Here is an 18,881-nt window from a genome sequence, read left to right on the forward strand (position 1 = left end):
TTAGAACTCATCATACATGGGGATTTTTCTGTTTTATGGGGGATAGGGTATTTCCCATCCTCCCCTGACAACACATGTTCTTCCTCGCTTGTAACTTTGTGCTAAAAAAAATTGAAGAATACTTGTAAATATTCCATTTTTTGTATCAGAAAATGATTTCGATTTTCTATATAAGACCTACGGAAAAACATCAGCTATATCGATAATCAAAACTAGTCAATTTATTTTTATATTAAAATCAGATAGAAAATTAAATAAAACCAGTTTTAAAGTAATTTAAATTAATACAAACAGAAATAAAAAGTACCATATTTTATATAAATAATGTTTAATTATACCCTTAAGAGAAAATTAAAAACTATAGAAAAATAGGCTAATTGAAGAAATTCTAAAAACGAAATTCATTGATAAAATATGTAATTGTTTGACTATTTATAAGCAACTACAACTACTAAGCAACCAATCTATTAGCAACAACTATTTAAATGCTCACGTAAACCTATTACTTAGTTATATATGCTTTTTAATATCGATTAAGTGTATTTTATTGTAGAGAGACAAAGAACTCATTATATATATTTAGAACCAAACCACATAATAGGAAATTAACGATGGAATATTACTTGCCGTAGACATTATTTCAGTTGAATATTTACTGTTGCATAAAAAAATAAAACTTATCAAACGATTATTATGTTAATATATATGCATACATGATCATTTCTTGAAAATTTATTTTAAAACAGAGTTTAGATGTCAATTAATATTGACAATTCATCATACTGCATAATAGTAGGTCCCGGGGTCGTACCCAGGTCGTTTTTACAAGTGAATTTTTTTTTATATTTTTAACTTTCTCAGAAAAATGCGTTCTTCCTAAAAGATTTTGCTTGTAGCTAATTCATAAAATGGTTCGATTTCGAGTGCGCGTATGCTGAACAGCCTGAATTTTTTTCTTAAATTATGTAAAATCGGCTTGTCCAAAACTGTTCAAATTTTGCATGTCTATCTAGCATAGAGATAGCTAGTAGATCTTAATTTGTAAAAAATGTATGTTCAATTGAAATACCTAATCTGTGGCACATCTTTTTTGTAGCGATCAGTGGTAGCGATTCATCATACGCATGCGCTTTGTAATCGGTCCGTTTAAACAGGATATTTAAAGGGACCCTTAAGGGACCGAATATATCCCTGTTTTATTTAGTTTCTCCATCTTACTGATAAATATGTGTTAATCGGTGGTAATAGCATTACGATTACTGTGTTTCTCTATGGGTAGTAACTGTTGCACTTAATGTGATCTTTTTCATTGATTTTTCTCATGTAGATACTGTGTTGTAGTTGCGTAATAAATTTCTTAGTTTTGGAAAAAATATCAGTTACTGTGATATTACGTGGGACAGCCGCGAAGTGAGATATTATGAGATATAACATTATTTCGTTAATTATAAATATTAAAAATGAATGAATCATTTTAGCACATCGTGATTTGTTAACGCTCTAAAAGCGCGTCACGAAATAAACAAATAGTCATTTTTAAAGACGGAATACTAATAATTATTATACTCCTGTTTAGAATTTTCGCTTCGTGATGATGGTAAACAATTCTCATGGCCACGTGTGTTTATCTATCAAATTTTAAAGCTTTATTTAGAGAGTAGTCGTTGATACTGTATCTAGTAGACCACTTTCCCTTCCGTGCCTACATTTTTGTGGGCTTGGTAGGCTATTCACATTGCGAAACAAAAGTTCATTTGTTGTTTATTTGAATTACCATTTAACATACAGAGTGATGAAAGTACTAACTTGTTTAATATCTTATGACCATATTGTATGCCTACAGCAAAAGTTATTAAATAGATAATTTTACTCTATCTTTGTAGATAATATTTTATAATACAGGGTAGTCCGAACTGTATTCCGGAAACTTCGGCAGCATATTCTGCAGATAAAAATAAATAAAAAAATTTGCATAAATGTATGTCCTAAAATACTTAGTTCCGGAGATACAGGGTGTAGAAGTAACGTCAATATTTGGATGAAAATGGGTGTCTGGGAGAACTTTTAGCTTTTGCTAATTGCATATTTAGAAAAAGCTAATACTTATTTTTATTCACTGCAAATTAAGCATTTGCTAGGAAAATGTAAGTTTTAGCTTCTACTAAATGTTTATTCACACTGCCCAACAAGTTTAATTCAATGATGTACATAACAGGAACATAATAACTACTCAGTAGTTTTATACAGGTACGGACGAAATGTTATTACCGTTCAAACCAGTTAAAAATATGTCGATCATAATATGTCGTTCAATCATATGTCGATCAAAAAACATCAGGATCAAATTTCTCATATAAAAACACCCACACACCAATTTTCATCCAAATATCGATATAAGTTCAGAAATTATTTGGAAAAATCGAAATAAAAATGAAACTTTTACACCCTGTATCTCCGAAACGAAGCATTTAGGACATAAATTCATACGAACTTTTTACCTATTTTTATATGCAGAATTTACTGCAGAAGTTCCCCTAATACAATTCGAACCACCCTGTATATAACGGTTTTTTACTATTTTATCATTGATGGGTGTTAAAGTTTACGTTCATTTTTTATCGAGACTTTTTACCGAACTTTTATAAAAACAAATCGTCAAATATGAATATTTCTTTCATATTCAGGGAAAGTTTTCATAATAATAATTACTATTAAATAAACATAGTAAGAGAACTATTGTTACTATCCTTTCAGTGATTAGAAAATATATGTCTTAAATCAGTGATTAAGAGCAGATATTTTAGCAGTATTTTTTCGAAAGCTTTTTTTGTAAAATAAGTTACCTATTGTATCTTTTTAAAATTTCTTATCACATCTCATTTCAAAATATACTATTACAAAACCTTGTCTGCACCATAAGACATATACCACTTATTAATAAATGTACATACAGGGTGGTCCATCGAAAACGTTCCGCAAGCCATAACGGCCAGGGTAATTTTTTTTCAGAAAATTCAAAAACACGTCAATTTTGTTTGTGAGGGGGACAACTTTTTCCCCAAAAATGATTGCAAAATCTTCAACCCTCTAAGCGGGGACACCCCCCAACTTTTTTCAAATGGGAAGGGGGGTCAAGTGGCGCCGCAATGAAAAGAGCTTTCTATTATCTATATTTCCCCGCTTCGTTTTTGAAAATCGGTTGAGTCATTCAGAAAATATGAAGGATTGAAATTTGAAATGTTCGTAGTAGCAAAATTTCGCGAAACTGGTTCCGTTACGAATAAAAAGAGGCAGAGGGAAAATCCTGTAGTAAATGAAGCTATGGAGGTATTCGTATTGGGCCAAGTTGCCATGGATAGTACGCTGAGTACAAGAAAATTAGCCAATGAGGCTGGCGTGAATCGTACAAGTGTCCAAGGGATATTAAAAAAAACACAAGTTCCACCCGTACAAAATTCAGTTGGTACAAAAAAGAACTCAACGAAGACGATTTTGATCGTCGCTTGCAATTTTGTGAAACTATGAGTGAACGAGTGGCGAATGATAATAATTTCCTATGTAATGTGTGTTTTTCGGATGAGTGTACTTTCTTTTTGAACGGTGTAGTTAATCGGCACAACTCTCGGTACTGGGCTGAGGACAACCCGAGGGGTTTTCACGAGGTGCACACACAAAACCCTCAGAAATTGAACGTGTGGGCTGGTATTTTTGTAAATTCTATTGTGGGCCAGTTTAACGATATTGAGAACAACTTCAACGCACAAGTCACAGAACAGCTATCTAGCAACTACCGCACCTGATCGTTCAACCTTGTGGCAAGTGAAAAAATCCGTAAACATCTAGAAATAATAAGAAAAAACTGCAAATTGGTTGAAGGAATTTATCCTTATCATTTACTCTGATAAATCTTTAAATAAACTTTTCAAATTTCAATTCTTCATATTTTCTCAATGACTCGACCGATTTTCAAAAACGAAGCGGGGAAATATAGAGAATAGAAAGCTATTTTCATTGCGGCGCCACTTGACCCCCTTCCCATTTGAAAAAAGTTGGGGGATGACACCCTCGCTTAGAGGGTTGAAGATTTTGCAATCATTTTTGGAGCAAAAGTTGTCCCCCTCACAAACAAAATTGACGTGTTTTTGGATTTTATGAAGAAAAAATACCCTGGCCGTTATGTCTTGCGGAACGTTTTCGATGGGCCACCCTGTATGTGATTTATTCGTTTTCGTAACCTAATATCTAAAAATAAAGTAAGGCAACTAAAAACTATTAAAAATGCATCTTTCTCAATTTTTGCTAAAATTGAGTTACTGTGTTTTTTCCTTTGGGACCTTCGATTTTTTGTAAAGTTGATTTTTTGTAAATATGTAAATACGCTTCTAATCAGCTTTCTAATGCTATTTATTTCCTTCTCTTAACGACATTTCTTTACAGGTGGTGGTTTTCAGGGGCTGAACGAAATCCGAGAGCTGCTATTTATCAAAAATTTGGTTCTTTTCAGGTTCTGGGCATCTTCTTAACTTGTTGGTTGGCCAGCCTGTGTAGGGAGGAGGAATAACAAGCAATTTAGAATCTCCCCCACCAAAAAAAACAAACAAAACTCAAATTCAATCAAATACCTTGCATAAACCACCACCTACCTAACTCATAGATTAAAAGACTAAAAACCACACAATTTTTTACAGATTTTAGGCATATTCTTAACGTGCTGGTGGCTAACGCCATTCAAAGTGAAGAGGACGAAGTCATCAAGATTCACAATGGCAGAGATTTGCAAGGACACTCTGAATCATAATCAAAATTGTTAGACGAGTTTTTTAAGTTAATTTATACCAAAAAAATGTTAGATGTTCTGTGAGTGAACGATTTTTTAAAGTTTTATCCAAATTAAAGGTGGAAAGGATATATATGAGCAGGAAGTATTATAACGTTCGAATTTTATCGAAAATGGACGATTATTTGGAGGAAAATATTTTTTTCCTTTTTGTTAAATCGAATAATGTGTTCATCGAATAAAGGTTTTCATCTACATCACACTAGCCATCTCGAAATGAACAGTATTCTTTGTTATTTAAAATCGAAAGCATAGTTTATCAATTTTTTTTAATTAAACATATTATTGTTAATCGTTGAAACAAAAAAAATAACTATTGACTAGTTGACCAGCATAATGTCTCTATAAAAATATTTATTTTTCAAGTTATTGCTTATTGTAGATAAACAATGCTTTGAACGTCAACTTTTTTCTTGTCATTTTTTTTTAAATACTCTTTATTGTCATCACAAAAAAGCAATATTATAAGCAATATTTCTAATTATTTTTTGGATTAGAAACTGTTAAAACAAACATTAGCCATATTCCATTTGTATTACATTAGGTTTTAGAATAAGAAATCATCTTACCTTTTAAGTTACCACGTAGTCGTTAAGAACGAATATCTTTATATTGTTTTAAACAAATAATACTAATATAGTTCTAACTTGTTTTTGTACAAATTATTTAGATGTGATCATTACAAGTGCTAAATAAAATATATATTTATGTATGTTTTATGTAATTTAATTGATTAAGATTTTAGTATATTAATTGTTATATCAGAAAATACGTCCGTTGGCAATACAGTTAATTATTCCGTAGTTTAAGGTAATATTGTAAATATTATATTTGGCCGTACTTTTTTTTAAATAAAAATTGAATATCAAAAAGGTTTTTTTTCTAAAAATCGTTAGACAAATATATATTTGTAGTTCGTTAGCCTCCTTAAAGCAGTTCAAACCAAATATATTTAAGGCTAATTTTAATATAAACGATTAGGAAAAACCGGTAAGATTGAATATTAAATAGTTCTTAGCTGTTTATGAACAAACAACGAATGTCTTGTTTTGTTCGCTAGAACTTAAAAAAATTGGTTAAAGTACCGTCTGAAGATATTCGAATGTTAAAGTTTATTGGCACTGATGTCATCATGAGGTATTTATAAAAGCTATGCCTTTTAAACAATTCTCTAATGAATATAAGAATTCCATTCTTTGCCTTCAATATTAATTATTCGATATTAATCAAGTTCATTAGTTAATTTAGTCATCATATTAAGTAATCAATTATATTAATCATTTTTACACTTTAGATTAATAATACTTAATACTACTATGCTAATCTCGACCTCTAATATTGAAAATATTGTAAAATGTAGAATGAGTGGGAGGGAGGTTAATCACCGCGACCTTAAAGATCGATTGAGTTATAACTCATCATACATGGGGATTTTCCTGTTCTGGGGAGACAGGGTATTTCCCATCCTCCTTTGACATTAGTCCCCCATACACGCAAGGGATTTTTAAGCGATCAGTCCTGCAGTCCAAGGACGCTATTCTGTACAATCGTCGGTATCGATAAGTTACGACAGCTCTCCGTACGTATTTTTAAATGTCTAGTAAAAATTTAGTTAATTGTTGTTGTCATAGTTTATCGATCGGCCTTATGGCAGATATTGCAAATTTGTGGAAAAAGGAAAAAGTAAAAGAGCAGCAGTCTAAACTTTGTCGATCTAACAAAAGCTTTCGACTCTGTGAACAGAGATGCACTTTGGGCAATTATGAAAAAGTTCGGAGTACCCAACAAATTTCTTACAGTGTGTAAAAGCCTCCATAACAACAACAAATCAAGAGTGTCATATCATGGATCACTGAGCGATCCCTTCCTAACAAACACAGGCGTTAGGCAGGGATGTATCTTAGCGCCTCTTCTATTCAATATATTCATGGCAGCGCTCTCCATTATAGTGGACATCAAACTGCAGGAGAGAGGTTTGGGCATTAGATACAGATACGACGGCGGTCTGGTCAACATAAAAAGACTCAGGGCAAAAACACGTACAAAATTCATCACAGAACTTCAATACGCTAATGACTGTGCTCTAGGTGTAGTTGCAAATACGTTACAGCAATTGCAAGGAATGTTGAACACATATACATGGGTATACGAGGCTTTAGGACTTAAGCTGAACATCGATAAAACTAAAATCATGTGCACTCCCCCGGAAGATCACAACAATACTATAAAAATCGGAGAAGAACTATTGGAATATGTAGCGGAATTCAATTACCTCGGCAGTTTGATTTCGGAAAACGCCAATATCAACTCTGAAATTCAGCACAGGATTAGCAGCGCCTCAAGAGCATTCTGGAAATTAAAAAACAGGGTTTTCTACAATCATGACTTGAGCACAAAAACGAAACTTGCAGTTTACCGAGCAATAATAATTCCCACCATGTTATATGGAAGCGAAACCTGGATGCTGTACCGCCGACACATGAACGCATTAAACAAGTTGCAACAGAGATATCTTAGACAACTCTTAAGAATCAAATGGTTCCATCATGTCTCAAACGTATCGGTCCTTGAAAAAGCTAACTGCGAGAGTATTGAAGTCATGATTACAAAGTCCCGCTTAAGATGGGCTGGTCACGTATGCAGAATGCAAGAAAACCGCATAGACAGATAACATCACGTATCGGGTTTTTCAGTCACAGAAAAGCTCATTAAAGAAAACGCCTTGCGTGACCATCTTCTGATGCGTGTCAAATACTCGTCAGCGAGTAATGGCAGTAGTGTGTATGTGTTGCAAATTTGTACCGACTGGGATCGGTATCTCTACCGTGCCCTTGTTAATCCTGCGGTAGAGATACCGATAGTCGTCGGTACAAATTGGCTATATTCCCTATTAATGACAGCTAAAACTATGTCAACAACAATTAACACCTTATTCACACGACGTTCTTTGGCCGAACGTACCAATAGCTGTTGGTACTTACTAATACCGACAAATGTCGATGCCCTATACAGAATAGCGCCCCAGATATGACATTCCGTATCCGCCGACCGGATCGTTCGGAGTATAGATATGCCTTTGGACTGCCACATATCCGAGATTTCTCCGCGGTATATAGTCCACTAATGCACAGATATTAATGAGAGCTAAAGACCGCGGCGCCGGCGGAACAAATTTTTTGAAAATCGCTTGCGTGTATGGACGGCTAATAGATATTCTTCCTTTTCTTGGATATACCCTTTCACGGTTGGGGTGCGGCCTTCCGTGCCCTTCACAGTCGATGACCTGGTCTCCGGCTGAGCTATCCATGAAATAGAGGCTGGAGGATCTGTTTCCATTTTCACCACCTCTTTAACTTGGTCTCTCCTTAGACCAGTTTTGTCTCGAATCTCTAATAAAGGATATATCCCTCTTTCTCTATTTCCTCCTTGGATTTGAAGTCAATTGCTATTTTGAGGACCTGATCATGGCACTCCTCCCTCGAGCTGATGACTCGCCAACTCGATGTACTTATATTGGAGTTCTGGCAAAGCTGGTAATACGTCCCTACTTGCCACTCAGTGTTGGACGGCTTTCCACCCTGTTTTTTTTTTCTCTCCTTGTCGGAGCAGATATGAGAGGTTCTCGCTCAATTTCTTGTCCTTTGGTGGAGATGCGTTAGGCTCTTTCTTGGTTCCTTTACTCTCCCCTTTTTCGAAGAGTACCTATCTTCGCTTTTGGTGCCTCTGGAGCAAATCCTTCGTGAAGCAGTCTGAGGTATCTCCGTACTCCTACTCCGCTGACATCTACTCCCAGAGGGTCATCTAGCCCTCCGCGCGCCGAGTTGACCCAAGCCGGATAGAAGAAACGATAACCTGTTGGGTCTAGAGGTAGACTCCCGACCCTTACTAGAGGAGATGGTGGCCAGGTGCCGCTTATGGAGGCTGGACTCGCGCAAGTGTCCGCTGCCTCTTCTGTTCTTCCCTTGAAGATTAATATTCCCAGTGTTGCTAAAGGGTTTCCCTCCAGATTCACCGCAAGGTTTAGTCCGTTCACTTCCACAGAGCTCCGCATATTAGAAGTAAAGCCCATCATTGCCAATAATCAATATTAAATTTGTCTCACCGTGTAAAACTTTTTTCTCTCTATGTCAAATTCTTATTTCATGTATCATTAGTCTACTTGTTCATTTTTTTATTGATTATACAATTGTTAAACGGTGCAGCCAGTGATGGGCGGTGGGGTAAATCACGGTAATATACTGTAATGGGTATAATATAAAGTAGTGGGTATATTTAATTGAATTTGCTAATTTGCATTCTTGTACTTACGCACTGAGTATATATCGGATAAAAAGCATCAGGTATTTACCGGGTATTTGCCCGTCTCTGAGTGTAGCACACTACACAAAAAATGTATTCTTAAATAAACTGCCCGTCAAATTAAATACCACAGCGATTTTCAACGATTTTGTACTCATTTTCAACGAGTTGTAACTTTGAAAAATATCGACCAATTTTGTTGATTTTTCTAGCATACTTAAAGATCGTTTTCGTAGATTGATCTGATTTATCTAAATTTTGTATGAGATTTAGTTTTCTATGATATACACGGTGTGAAAAAAAGAAATGTAATTTTTGTGTTGCTGCCATTTTGCCAAAAAATTAACTGGAATTATAACTTCTGGGTATAGCTAAGACTAATATCTCGGGACGTATTTGAAATTTTTACGATAACTCATCTGGAATAAACGATAATCAATTTTACTCTAACTTTATTTACTCTAACTTGATAAAATCGCTGTGGTGTTTAATTTGACGGGCAGTTTATAATAAGAGGTAAAATATGAACCAATTTTTCAAAAATGCTACATGTCAAAAACCTTACAATTTCGACATACAGTTCTTTAATGAAATATAGCTTAATTTTCTTCATAAATTCGAAAATCAACCAATATATGTATAAAATGTTAAAATTAAAGTCATCTTTCGTAAGTATATAAAGCTTTGAGGTGCATTGTAATACACCAAATAATTTTAATGTCAAACGCCTACTTCGAAATCATATGCCGTATTACACTATCAAATTTCTTTATCAAAAATCTTTTTATAAAAGATATTTGATAAAGAGCTGACAGTGTTAAATACAATATTTTATAAATCACACATATTACACTGTCAAGTTATTTGATAAAATAAAATCTTGACAAAGATATTTGAGAGTGTAATACTGGCCTTATTCTAACAAAGCGAATAATGCAAAAACCTGAATTTAAAATAAAACTATTTTGATTTATGATATAAAATTTATTGAAATGCATTTGACATAGCGAAAAAAATATTGCATCTAGTTTTGATTTACCCTACAACCATGTACGAAACAACTTAGCTTATTTGAAAAAATTATTTATTAAAATAATTAGATTTAAAGAAGGCCCTATCATAGAATACTTTCACTTAGAGAGCATAATATTGCGATTTAATATTTTCCAGAGCTTAAAATGTGTAGAAATTTAATTAAAAAAAAAATTGTTATTATTTTAAAATCACTTGGAATAAAAAGCCTCATTCAGAACAAAATTAGTGGAAAAAATTAGTGGTTTTTATTTACGCTTAATATTTAAAAATTTACGAACATTCACAGTGTTTAAAAAATAAAGTTAAAATTAATAGAATATCTTAGCAGCAATTTGCGATAGTCAGTTGTATCCAGAGAAAGCCTAATAATTAGCTTATAAAAATCAACTTTTTGTTGCAACCACCAATGTCTCATGACCGATGATAATAAAAAGTCAAATGATATTACTCACAAATTTGAATTATAATTAGCAGAAAAAGTTAAAAAAAAAAAAAAAAAAAAAAAACTTTTCTACTAATTGAAAAATTACCACTAATTTTACGTTCTGGTCGCATTGAAGTTAGAGAAACAAACTTCTACGCTAATTGGAAAAACCACTAATTTTGATGTTTTTTTTTTTTTTTTTTTTAACTTTGAAAATTTAAGAAATCCTCAGCAGACAGATGCAAAGCCTGGCTCAAAAGAGGATCCTGACCCTGGGATGGAGGTTGCAAACGCCCGAAGACAAGTAATGGTTAAAGAACACCTGTAACTGTTAGTGATGTAAAAATTCTAAGTAATCGTTACAAAGTAACAGTTACTTTACGAGGACTCGAAGTAACGCTTACTATTTGAATTTAGGACTCGTTACTAAGCTAATTTAATACTTTTGCGCCGGCAGTAATCGTAATCCCTGGAAATGCACGAACCGAGGACTCGAAACTCGATACTGAAATATTCCTTACTTCGACTTGCTTCGACGTAGGTCTAGTTGTTATCAATATGTTTATGTTTAAAGTGTTGACTTGACGCCGGCCGGTGTTTTGGATAGCAAAAAAACTTGTTTTTATATGCCAATAAGTTATTGTTTATCTAGCGCTTGTAGAACTTCTGTAACATAAATTTTACATACACCGCGACTTTACAAGAAGTCTATGGTTTCCCATTCTTGAGTTAGAACTCATCATACATGGGGATTTTTCTGTTGTATGGGGGACAGGGTATTTCCCATCCTCCCCTGACAACACATGTTCTTCCTCGCTTGTAACTTTGTGCTAAAAAAATTGAAGAATACTTGTAAATATTCCATTTTTTGTATCAGAAAATGATTTCGATTTTCTATATAAGACCTACGGAAAAACATCAGCTATATCGATAATCAAAACTAGTCAATTTGCTTTTATATTAAGATCAGATAGTAGAAAATTAAATAAAACCAGTTTTATAGTAATTTAAATTAATAACAGAAATAAAAAGTACCATATTTTATATAAATAATGTTTAATTATACCCTTAAAAGAAAATTAAAAACTATAGAAAAATAGGCTAATTGAAGAAATTCTAAAAACGAAATTCATTGATAAAATATGTAATTGTTTGACCATTTTTAAGCAACTACAACTACTAAGCAACCAATCTATTAGCAACAACTATTTAAATGCTCACGTAAACCTATTACTTTAGTTATATATGCTTTTTAATATCGATTAAGTGTATTTTATTGTAGAGAGACAAAGAACTCATTATATATATTTTGAACCAAAGTACATAATAGGAAATTAACGATGGAATATTACTTGCCGTGGACATTATTTCAGTTGAATATTTACTGTTGCATAAAAAAATAAAACTTGTCAAACGATTATTATGTTAATATATATGCATACATGATCAGTTCTTGAAAATTTATTTTAAAACAGAGTTTAGATGTCAATTATATTTTACATTTGATCATACTGCATAATAGTAGGTCCCGGGGTCGTACAAAGGTCCTCTTTACAAATGAAAAAGTTTTTATATTTTTAACTTTCTGACAAAAATGCGTTCTTCCTAAAAGATTTTGCTTGTAGTTAATTCATAAAATGGTTCGATTTCGAGTCTGCGTATGCTGAATAGCCTGATTTTTTTTTCATAAATTATTTAAAATCGGCTTGTCCAAAACTGTTCAAATTTTGCATGTCTATCTAGCATAGAGATAGCTAGTAGACCTTAATTTGTAAAAAATGTATTTTCAATTGAAATACCTAATCTGTGGCACAGCTTTTTTGTAGCGGTCAGTGGTAGCGATTCATCATACGCATGCGCTTTGTTATCGGTCCCTTTAAACAGGATATTTAAAGGGACCCTTAAGGGACCGAATATATCCCTGTTTTATTTAGTTTCTCCATCTTACTGATAAATATGTGTTAATCGGTGGTAATAGCATTACGATTACTGTGTTTCTCTATGGGTAGTAACTGTTGCACTTAATGTGATCTTTTTCATTGATTTTTCTCATGTAGGTACTGTGTTGTAGTTACGTAATAAATTTCTTAGTTTTGGAAAAAATATCAGTTACTGTGATATTACGTGGGACAGCCGCGAAGTGAGATATTATGAGATATAACATTATTTCGTTAATTATAAATATTAAAAATGAATGAATCATTTTAGCACATCGTGATTTGTTAACGCTCTAAAAGCGCGTCACGAAATAAACAAATAGTCATTTTTAAAGACGGAATACTAATAATTATTATACTCCTGTTTAGAATTTTCGCTTCGTGATGATGGTAAACAATTCTCATGGCCACGTGTGTTTATCTATCAAATTTTAAAGCTTTATTTAGAGAGTAGTCGTTGATACTCGTATCTAGTAGACCACTTTCCCTTCCGTGCCTACATTTTTTGTGGGCTTGGTAGGCTATTCACATTGCGAAACAAAAGTTCATTTGTTGTTTATTTGAATTACCATTTAACATACAGAGTGATGAAAGTACTAACTTGTTTAATATCTTATGACCATATTGTATGCCTACAGCAAAAGTTATTAAATAGATAAGTTTACTCTATCTTTGTAGATATTATTTTATAATACAGGGTAGTCCGAACTGTATTCCGGAAACTTCGGCAGCATATTCTGCATGATAAAAATAAATAAAAAAATTTGCATAAATGTATGTCCTAAAATACTTAGTTCCGGAGATACAGGGTGTAGAAGTAACGTCAATATTTGGATGAAAATGGGTGTTTGGGAGTTTTTTGACATGATAAATTTAATTTTGATGTCAATATGACTGCTAGTTGTAGGGGGCACCACCTACATGTATTATAACTGTTTTGAAGAGTAATAACTTTTTGTCCGTACCTGTATAAAACTACTTAATGAAAGAATATACATTACCGTGATTTTCTACGTAAAAAATATCTCTTGATAAAAATCGGTACGAGCAACCGTTCTTAAGATATTTAGAAAGAAAATAGTCAATACATTTATATATTAATATTGATAAAAAATCAATATGTTGATTAGACTGAAATTATAAATTTGGGAACTTTTATTTTTTTAAATTAATTATAAATTTTTCTTAGAAAAAATGCTGATAAAACAGTTTCTGTTGAATTTTTGGCACAAAAATATTCCAAATTTATGATTTCAGTCTAATTAACTATTTAGTCAACGGGCAGAGTGAATAAAAACTAAGCTTTTGCTTTTAGTATTAAGTAAAAGCTTTAGCTTGTACTAGATAGATTGAGCTTTTGCTAATAGCATTTGCTGAAATTTAAGTGAATAATCTTTTGCTTTTGCTTACTAGCAAAAGCTAGATATTTTAAGTATTTACTTAAAAATCTTATTTGGTAAATCATTATTTAAAAAAACATGTTTTTATACTGATAAGGCCCATATTTATATTTTTATGACTTGAATGGTTCGCAACGTGCAAAAAACTACAAAAAGGCAATATCGAGCACATGAAAACTTTTTAAACCAGTATCATTAACGAGTGCTATTTAGCCACTGTATTAATAGCCATGGTGTCATGCCGTACCCTTCATCGCCTAAAATAAGTCCATAGTTTTGTTGACGTCTTCTCATCATACCAAAACTATTTGCTTTTCTTAAAATACGACTGTCGTGCACCGAGCCAGGCCATTGAGCATCTACGAATGTAAAAATTTCTTTTCCGTTACAAGTTGCTTGCACATTTATACTACACCAGCCTTTCCTATTATATACTCGTCACCATGTAGCGATGGTTTTATTATTGGAGTGCAATCAATTGCTCCAAAAGCACAGGGAAATCTATACAACTCTGCCCATTCGTTAATTGCCTGGTCAGTCGAGTTTTCTGTAGGAAATTTAATCCAAATTCCTCCTTTTCAACTATTTTTGGTAAAACGTGAAAAACGTTTCAACTATTTTTGGTAAACTCGTTTTACATATTGTTGTTCTAAACTCCTTCTTCTTTTCCGACCCTTATTTGAAATCCAGGATCACTTAAAAATCGCAAAAATATTTGCATTTGTTTTTTTGGACTCAATGTACCACCTCTAGTTTCCACTTTTGGCTCCAAAAAATGGTTAGCTATCCACTCAACATTTTCTTCACTAAATCTATACAGACCGTGGTATTCTTTGGCACGACTTTCTTTTCTTTCGGGATAGTATATCTAAAATTTAGAGATCTTATATTCATAAAAGTAGCCATTTCTGCCAAACTGTTTAACAATATTAAATTTCTAAGCCAGGGTTTAACAAGCTTGCAAAAATGTAAGCTTTTCGTTAATATTCTTAGTAATTGCTTACTTTTATTCGCACCATTTTTAGATAATGTTAAAAACTTTTAGCTTTTGCTAATTGCATATTTAGAAAAAGCTAATACTTATTTTTATTCACTGCAAATTAAGCATTTGCTAGGAAAATGTAAGTTTTAGCTTCTACTAAATGTTTATTCACACTGCCCAACATGTTTAATTTATATCAATGATGACAGGTACATAACAGGAACATAAATTCGATTCCAAATATCTCGAGAACCATTACTCGTAGTGATTTTTACCACGAGATATTTTTTACGTAATAAACGTCGAAAATGTATATTTTTTTACTCAGTAGTTTTATACAGGTACGGACGAAATGTTATTACCGTTCAAACCAGTTAAAAATATGTCGGTGGCGCCCTTTAGAAGTAGGAGTTATATTGACACCAGGATCAAATTTCTCATATAAAAATACCCACACACCAATTTTCATCCAAATATCGATATAAGTTCAGAAATTATTTGGAAAAATCGAAATAAAAATGAAACTTCTGCACCCTGTATCTCCAAAACAAAGCATTTTAGGACATAATTTCATACGAACTTTTTACTTATTTTTATCTGCAGAATTTACTGCCGTAGTTCCCCGAATACAATTCGAACCACCCTGTATATAACGGTTTTTTTTACGATTTTATCATTGATGGGTGCTAAAGTTTACGTTCATTTTATATCGAGACTTTTTACACTTTTACCGAACTTTTATGAAAAAAAATCGTCAAATATGAATATTTCTTTCATATTCAGGGAAGTTTTCATAATAATAATTACTATTAAATAAACACAGTAAGAGAACTACTGTTACTATCCTTTCGGTGATTAGAAAATATATGTCTTAAATCAGTGATTAAGAGCAGTATTTTTTCGAAAGCTTTTTTTGTAAAATCAGTTACCTACTGTATCTTTTTAACATTTCTTATCACATTTTATATCAAAATATACTATTACAAACCCTTGTCTGTACCATAAGACATATACCACTTATTAATAAATGTACATACAGGGTGACCCATCGAAAACGTTCCGCAAGCCATAACGGTCAGGGTAATTTTTTTTTCAGAAAATTCAAAAACACGTCAATTTTGTTTGTGAGTGGGACATCTTTTGCCCCAAAAATGATTGCAAAATCTTCAACCCTCTAAGCGGGGGTGTCAAATCCCAACTTTTTTCAAATGGGAAGGGGGGTCAAGTGGCGCCGCAATGAAAAGAGCTTTCTATTCTCTATATTTCCCCGCTTCGTTTTTGAAAATCGGTTGAGTCATTCAGAAAATATGAAGGATTGAAATTTGAAAAGTTTATGTAAACATTTATCAGAGTAAATGATAAGGATACATTCCTTCGACCAATTTGCTGTTTTTTCTTATTATTTCTAGATGTTTACACATTTTTTCACTTGTCACAAGGTTGAACGATCATGTGTGATAGTTGCTAGATAGCTGTTCTGTGACTTGTGTGTTGAAGTTCTTCTCAATATCGTTAAACTTGTTTTATGATATACTCACTTGCCGAAGAAGTGGAAATAATCGAACTTTATTTCAAAAATAATGAATGTGGCAATCGGGTTGCGCAGATATTCAATGAACGCCATCCTGACAAACACCTTTATGTCAAAATTGTTCGCGAGTTAGTAGCAAAATTTCGCGAAACTGGTTCCGTTATGAATAAAAAGAGGCAGAGGGAAAATTCCGTAGTAAATGAAGCTATGGAGGTATTCGTATTGGGCCAAGTTGCCATGGATAGTACGCTGAGTACAAGAAAATTAGCCAATGAGACCGGTGTGAATCGTACAAGTGTCCAAAGGATATTAAAAAAAACACAAGTTCCAACAGTACAAAATTCAGTTGGTACAAAAAAGAACTCAACGAAGACGTTTTTGATCGTCGCTTGCAATTTTGTGAAACTATGAGTGAACGAGTGGCGAATGATACTAATTTCCTATGTAATGTGTGTTTTTCGGATGAGTGTACTTTCTTTTTGAACGGTGTAGTTAATCGTCACAACTCTCGGTACTGGGCTGAGGACAACACCAGGGTTTTTCACGAGGTACACACACAAAACCCTCAGAAATTGAATGTGTGGGCTGGTATTTTTGGGAAATTCTATTGTAGGTCAGTTTAACGATATTGACAACAACTTCAACGCACAAGTCACAGAACAACTATCTAGCAACTACCGCACCTGATCGTTCAACCTTGTGGCAAGTGAAAAAATCACAGAAAGAAAACATCTAGAAATAATAAGAAAAAACTGCAAATTGGTTGAAGGAATTTATCCTTATCATTTACTCTGATAAATGTTTAAATAAACTTTTCAAATTTCAATTCTTCATATTTTCTCAATGACTCGACCGATTTTCAAAAACGAAGCGGGGAAATATAGAGAATAGAAAGCTCTTTTCATTGCGGCGCCACTTGACCCCCCTTCCCATTTGAAAAAAGTTGGGGGATAACACCCTCGCTTAGAGGGTTGAAGATTTTGCAATCATTTTTGGGGCAAAAGTTGCCCCCTCACTAACAAAATTAGCGTGTTTTTGGATTTTATGAAAAAAAATACCCTGACCGTTATGCCTTGTGATGTGATTTATTCAACACTATCCAGACTTGTAACGCATATTTTCACCAAGTTTCGTAACCCAATATCTAGAAATAAAGTAAGGCAACTAAAAACTATTAAAAATGTATTTTTCTCAATTTTTGCTAAAATTAAGTTACTGTGTTTTTTCCCTTGGGACTGTCGATTTTTGTAAATATGTAAATATGCTTCTAATCAGCTTTCTAATGCTATTTATTTCCTTCTCCTAACGACATTTCTTTACAGGTGGTGGTTTTCAGGGGCTGAACGAAATCCGAGAGCTGCTATTTATCAAAAATTTGGTTCTTTTCAGGTTCTGGGCATCTTCTTAACTTGTTGGTTGGCCAGCCTGTGTAGGGAGGAGGAATAACAAGCAATTTAGAATCTCCCCCACCAAAAAAAAACAAACAAAACTCAAATTCAATCAAATACCTTGCATAAACCACCACCTACCTAACTCATAGATTAAAAGACTAAAAACCACACAATTTTTTACAGATTTTAGGCATATTCTTAACGTGCTGGCTGGCTAACGCCATTCAAAGTGAAGAGGACGAAGTCATCAAGATTCACAATGGCAGAGATTTGCAAGGACACTCTGAATCATAATCAAAATTGTTAGACGAGTTTTTTAAGTTAATTTATACCAAAAAAATGTTAGATGTTCTGTGAGTGAACGATTTTATAAAGTTTTATCCAAATTAAAGGTGGAAAGGATATATATGAGCAGGAAGTATTATAACGTTCGAATTTTATCGAAAATGGACGATTATTTGGAGGAAAATATATTTTTCCTTTTTGTTAAATCGAATAATGTGTTCATCGAATAAAGGTTTTCATCTACATCACACTAGCCATCTCGAAATGAACAGTATTCTTTATTATTTAAAATCTAAAGCATAGTTTATCAATTTTTTTTTAATTAAACATATTATTGTTAATCGTTGAAACAAAAAAAATAACTATTGACTAGTTGACCAGCATAATGTCTCTATAAAAATATTTATTTTTCAAGTTATTGCTTATTGTAGATAAACAATGCTTTGAACGTCAACTTTTTTTTGTCATTTTTTTTTAAATACTCTTTATTGTCATCACAAGGAAGCAATATTATAAGCAATATTTCTAATTATTTTTTGGATTAGAAACTGTTAAAACAAACATTAGCCATATTCCATTTGTATTACGTTAGGTTTTAGAATAAGAAATCATCTTACCTTTTAAGTTACCACGTAGTCGTTAAGAACGAATATCTTTATATTGTTTTAAACAAATAATACTAATATAGTTCTAACTTGTTTTTGTACAAATTATTTAGATGTGATCATTACAAGTGCTAAATAAAATATATATTTATGTA

The 18,881-nt window shown here is 32.8% G+C and overlaps 1 protein-coding gene across 9 annotated transcripts in view; it reads left to right on the plus strand.

The window, feature by feature from the left end:
• LOC115884623 (23 kDa integral membrane protein-like) overlaps positions 1–18,621 on the plus strand; it is a 77,107-nt gene extending 58,486 nt beyond the window's left edge. For 4 of the 9 annotated variants that reach the window (XM_030903262.1, XM_030903267.1, XM_030903261.1 and 1 more), the window contains exon 6: positions 4,689–5,702. In XM_030903262.1, the coding sequence (XP_030759122.1) occupies positions 4,689–4,811 (123 nt within the window). In that variant the 3' untranslated portion in view covers positions 4,812–5,702. Of the gene's footprint in view, positions 1–4,504; positions 4,595–4,688; positions 5,703–18,019 lie in introns of those variants that run through there. The other 5 variants (XM_030903268.1, XM_030903269.1, XM_030903270.1 and 2 more) reach the window with 2 other exon arrangements.
• The last annotated feature ends 260 nt before the right edge of the window (positions 18,622–18,881 follow it).

Source organism: Sitophilus oryzae, unplaced genomic scaffold (genome assembly GCF_002938485.1).
Source record: "Sitophilus oryzae breed Bouriz unplaced genomic scaffold, Soryzae_2.0 scaffold_306_pilon_pilon, whole genome shotgun sequence".
Taxonomy (NCBI): Eukaryota; Metazoa; Arthropoda; class Insecta; order Coleoptera; family Curculionidae; genus Sitophilus; species Sitophilus oryzae.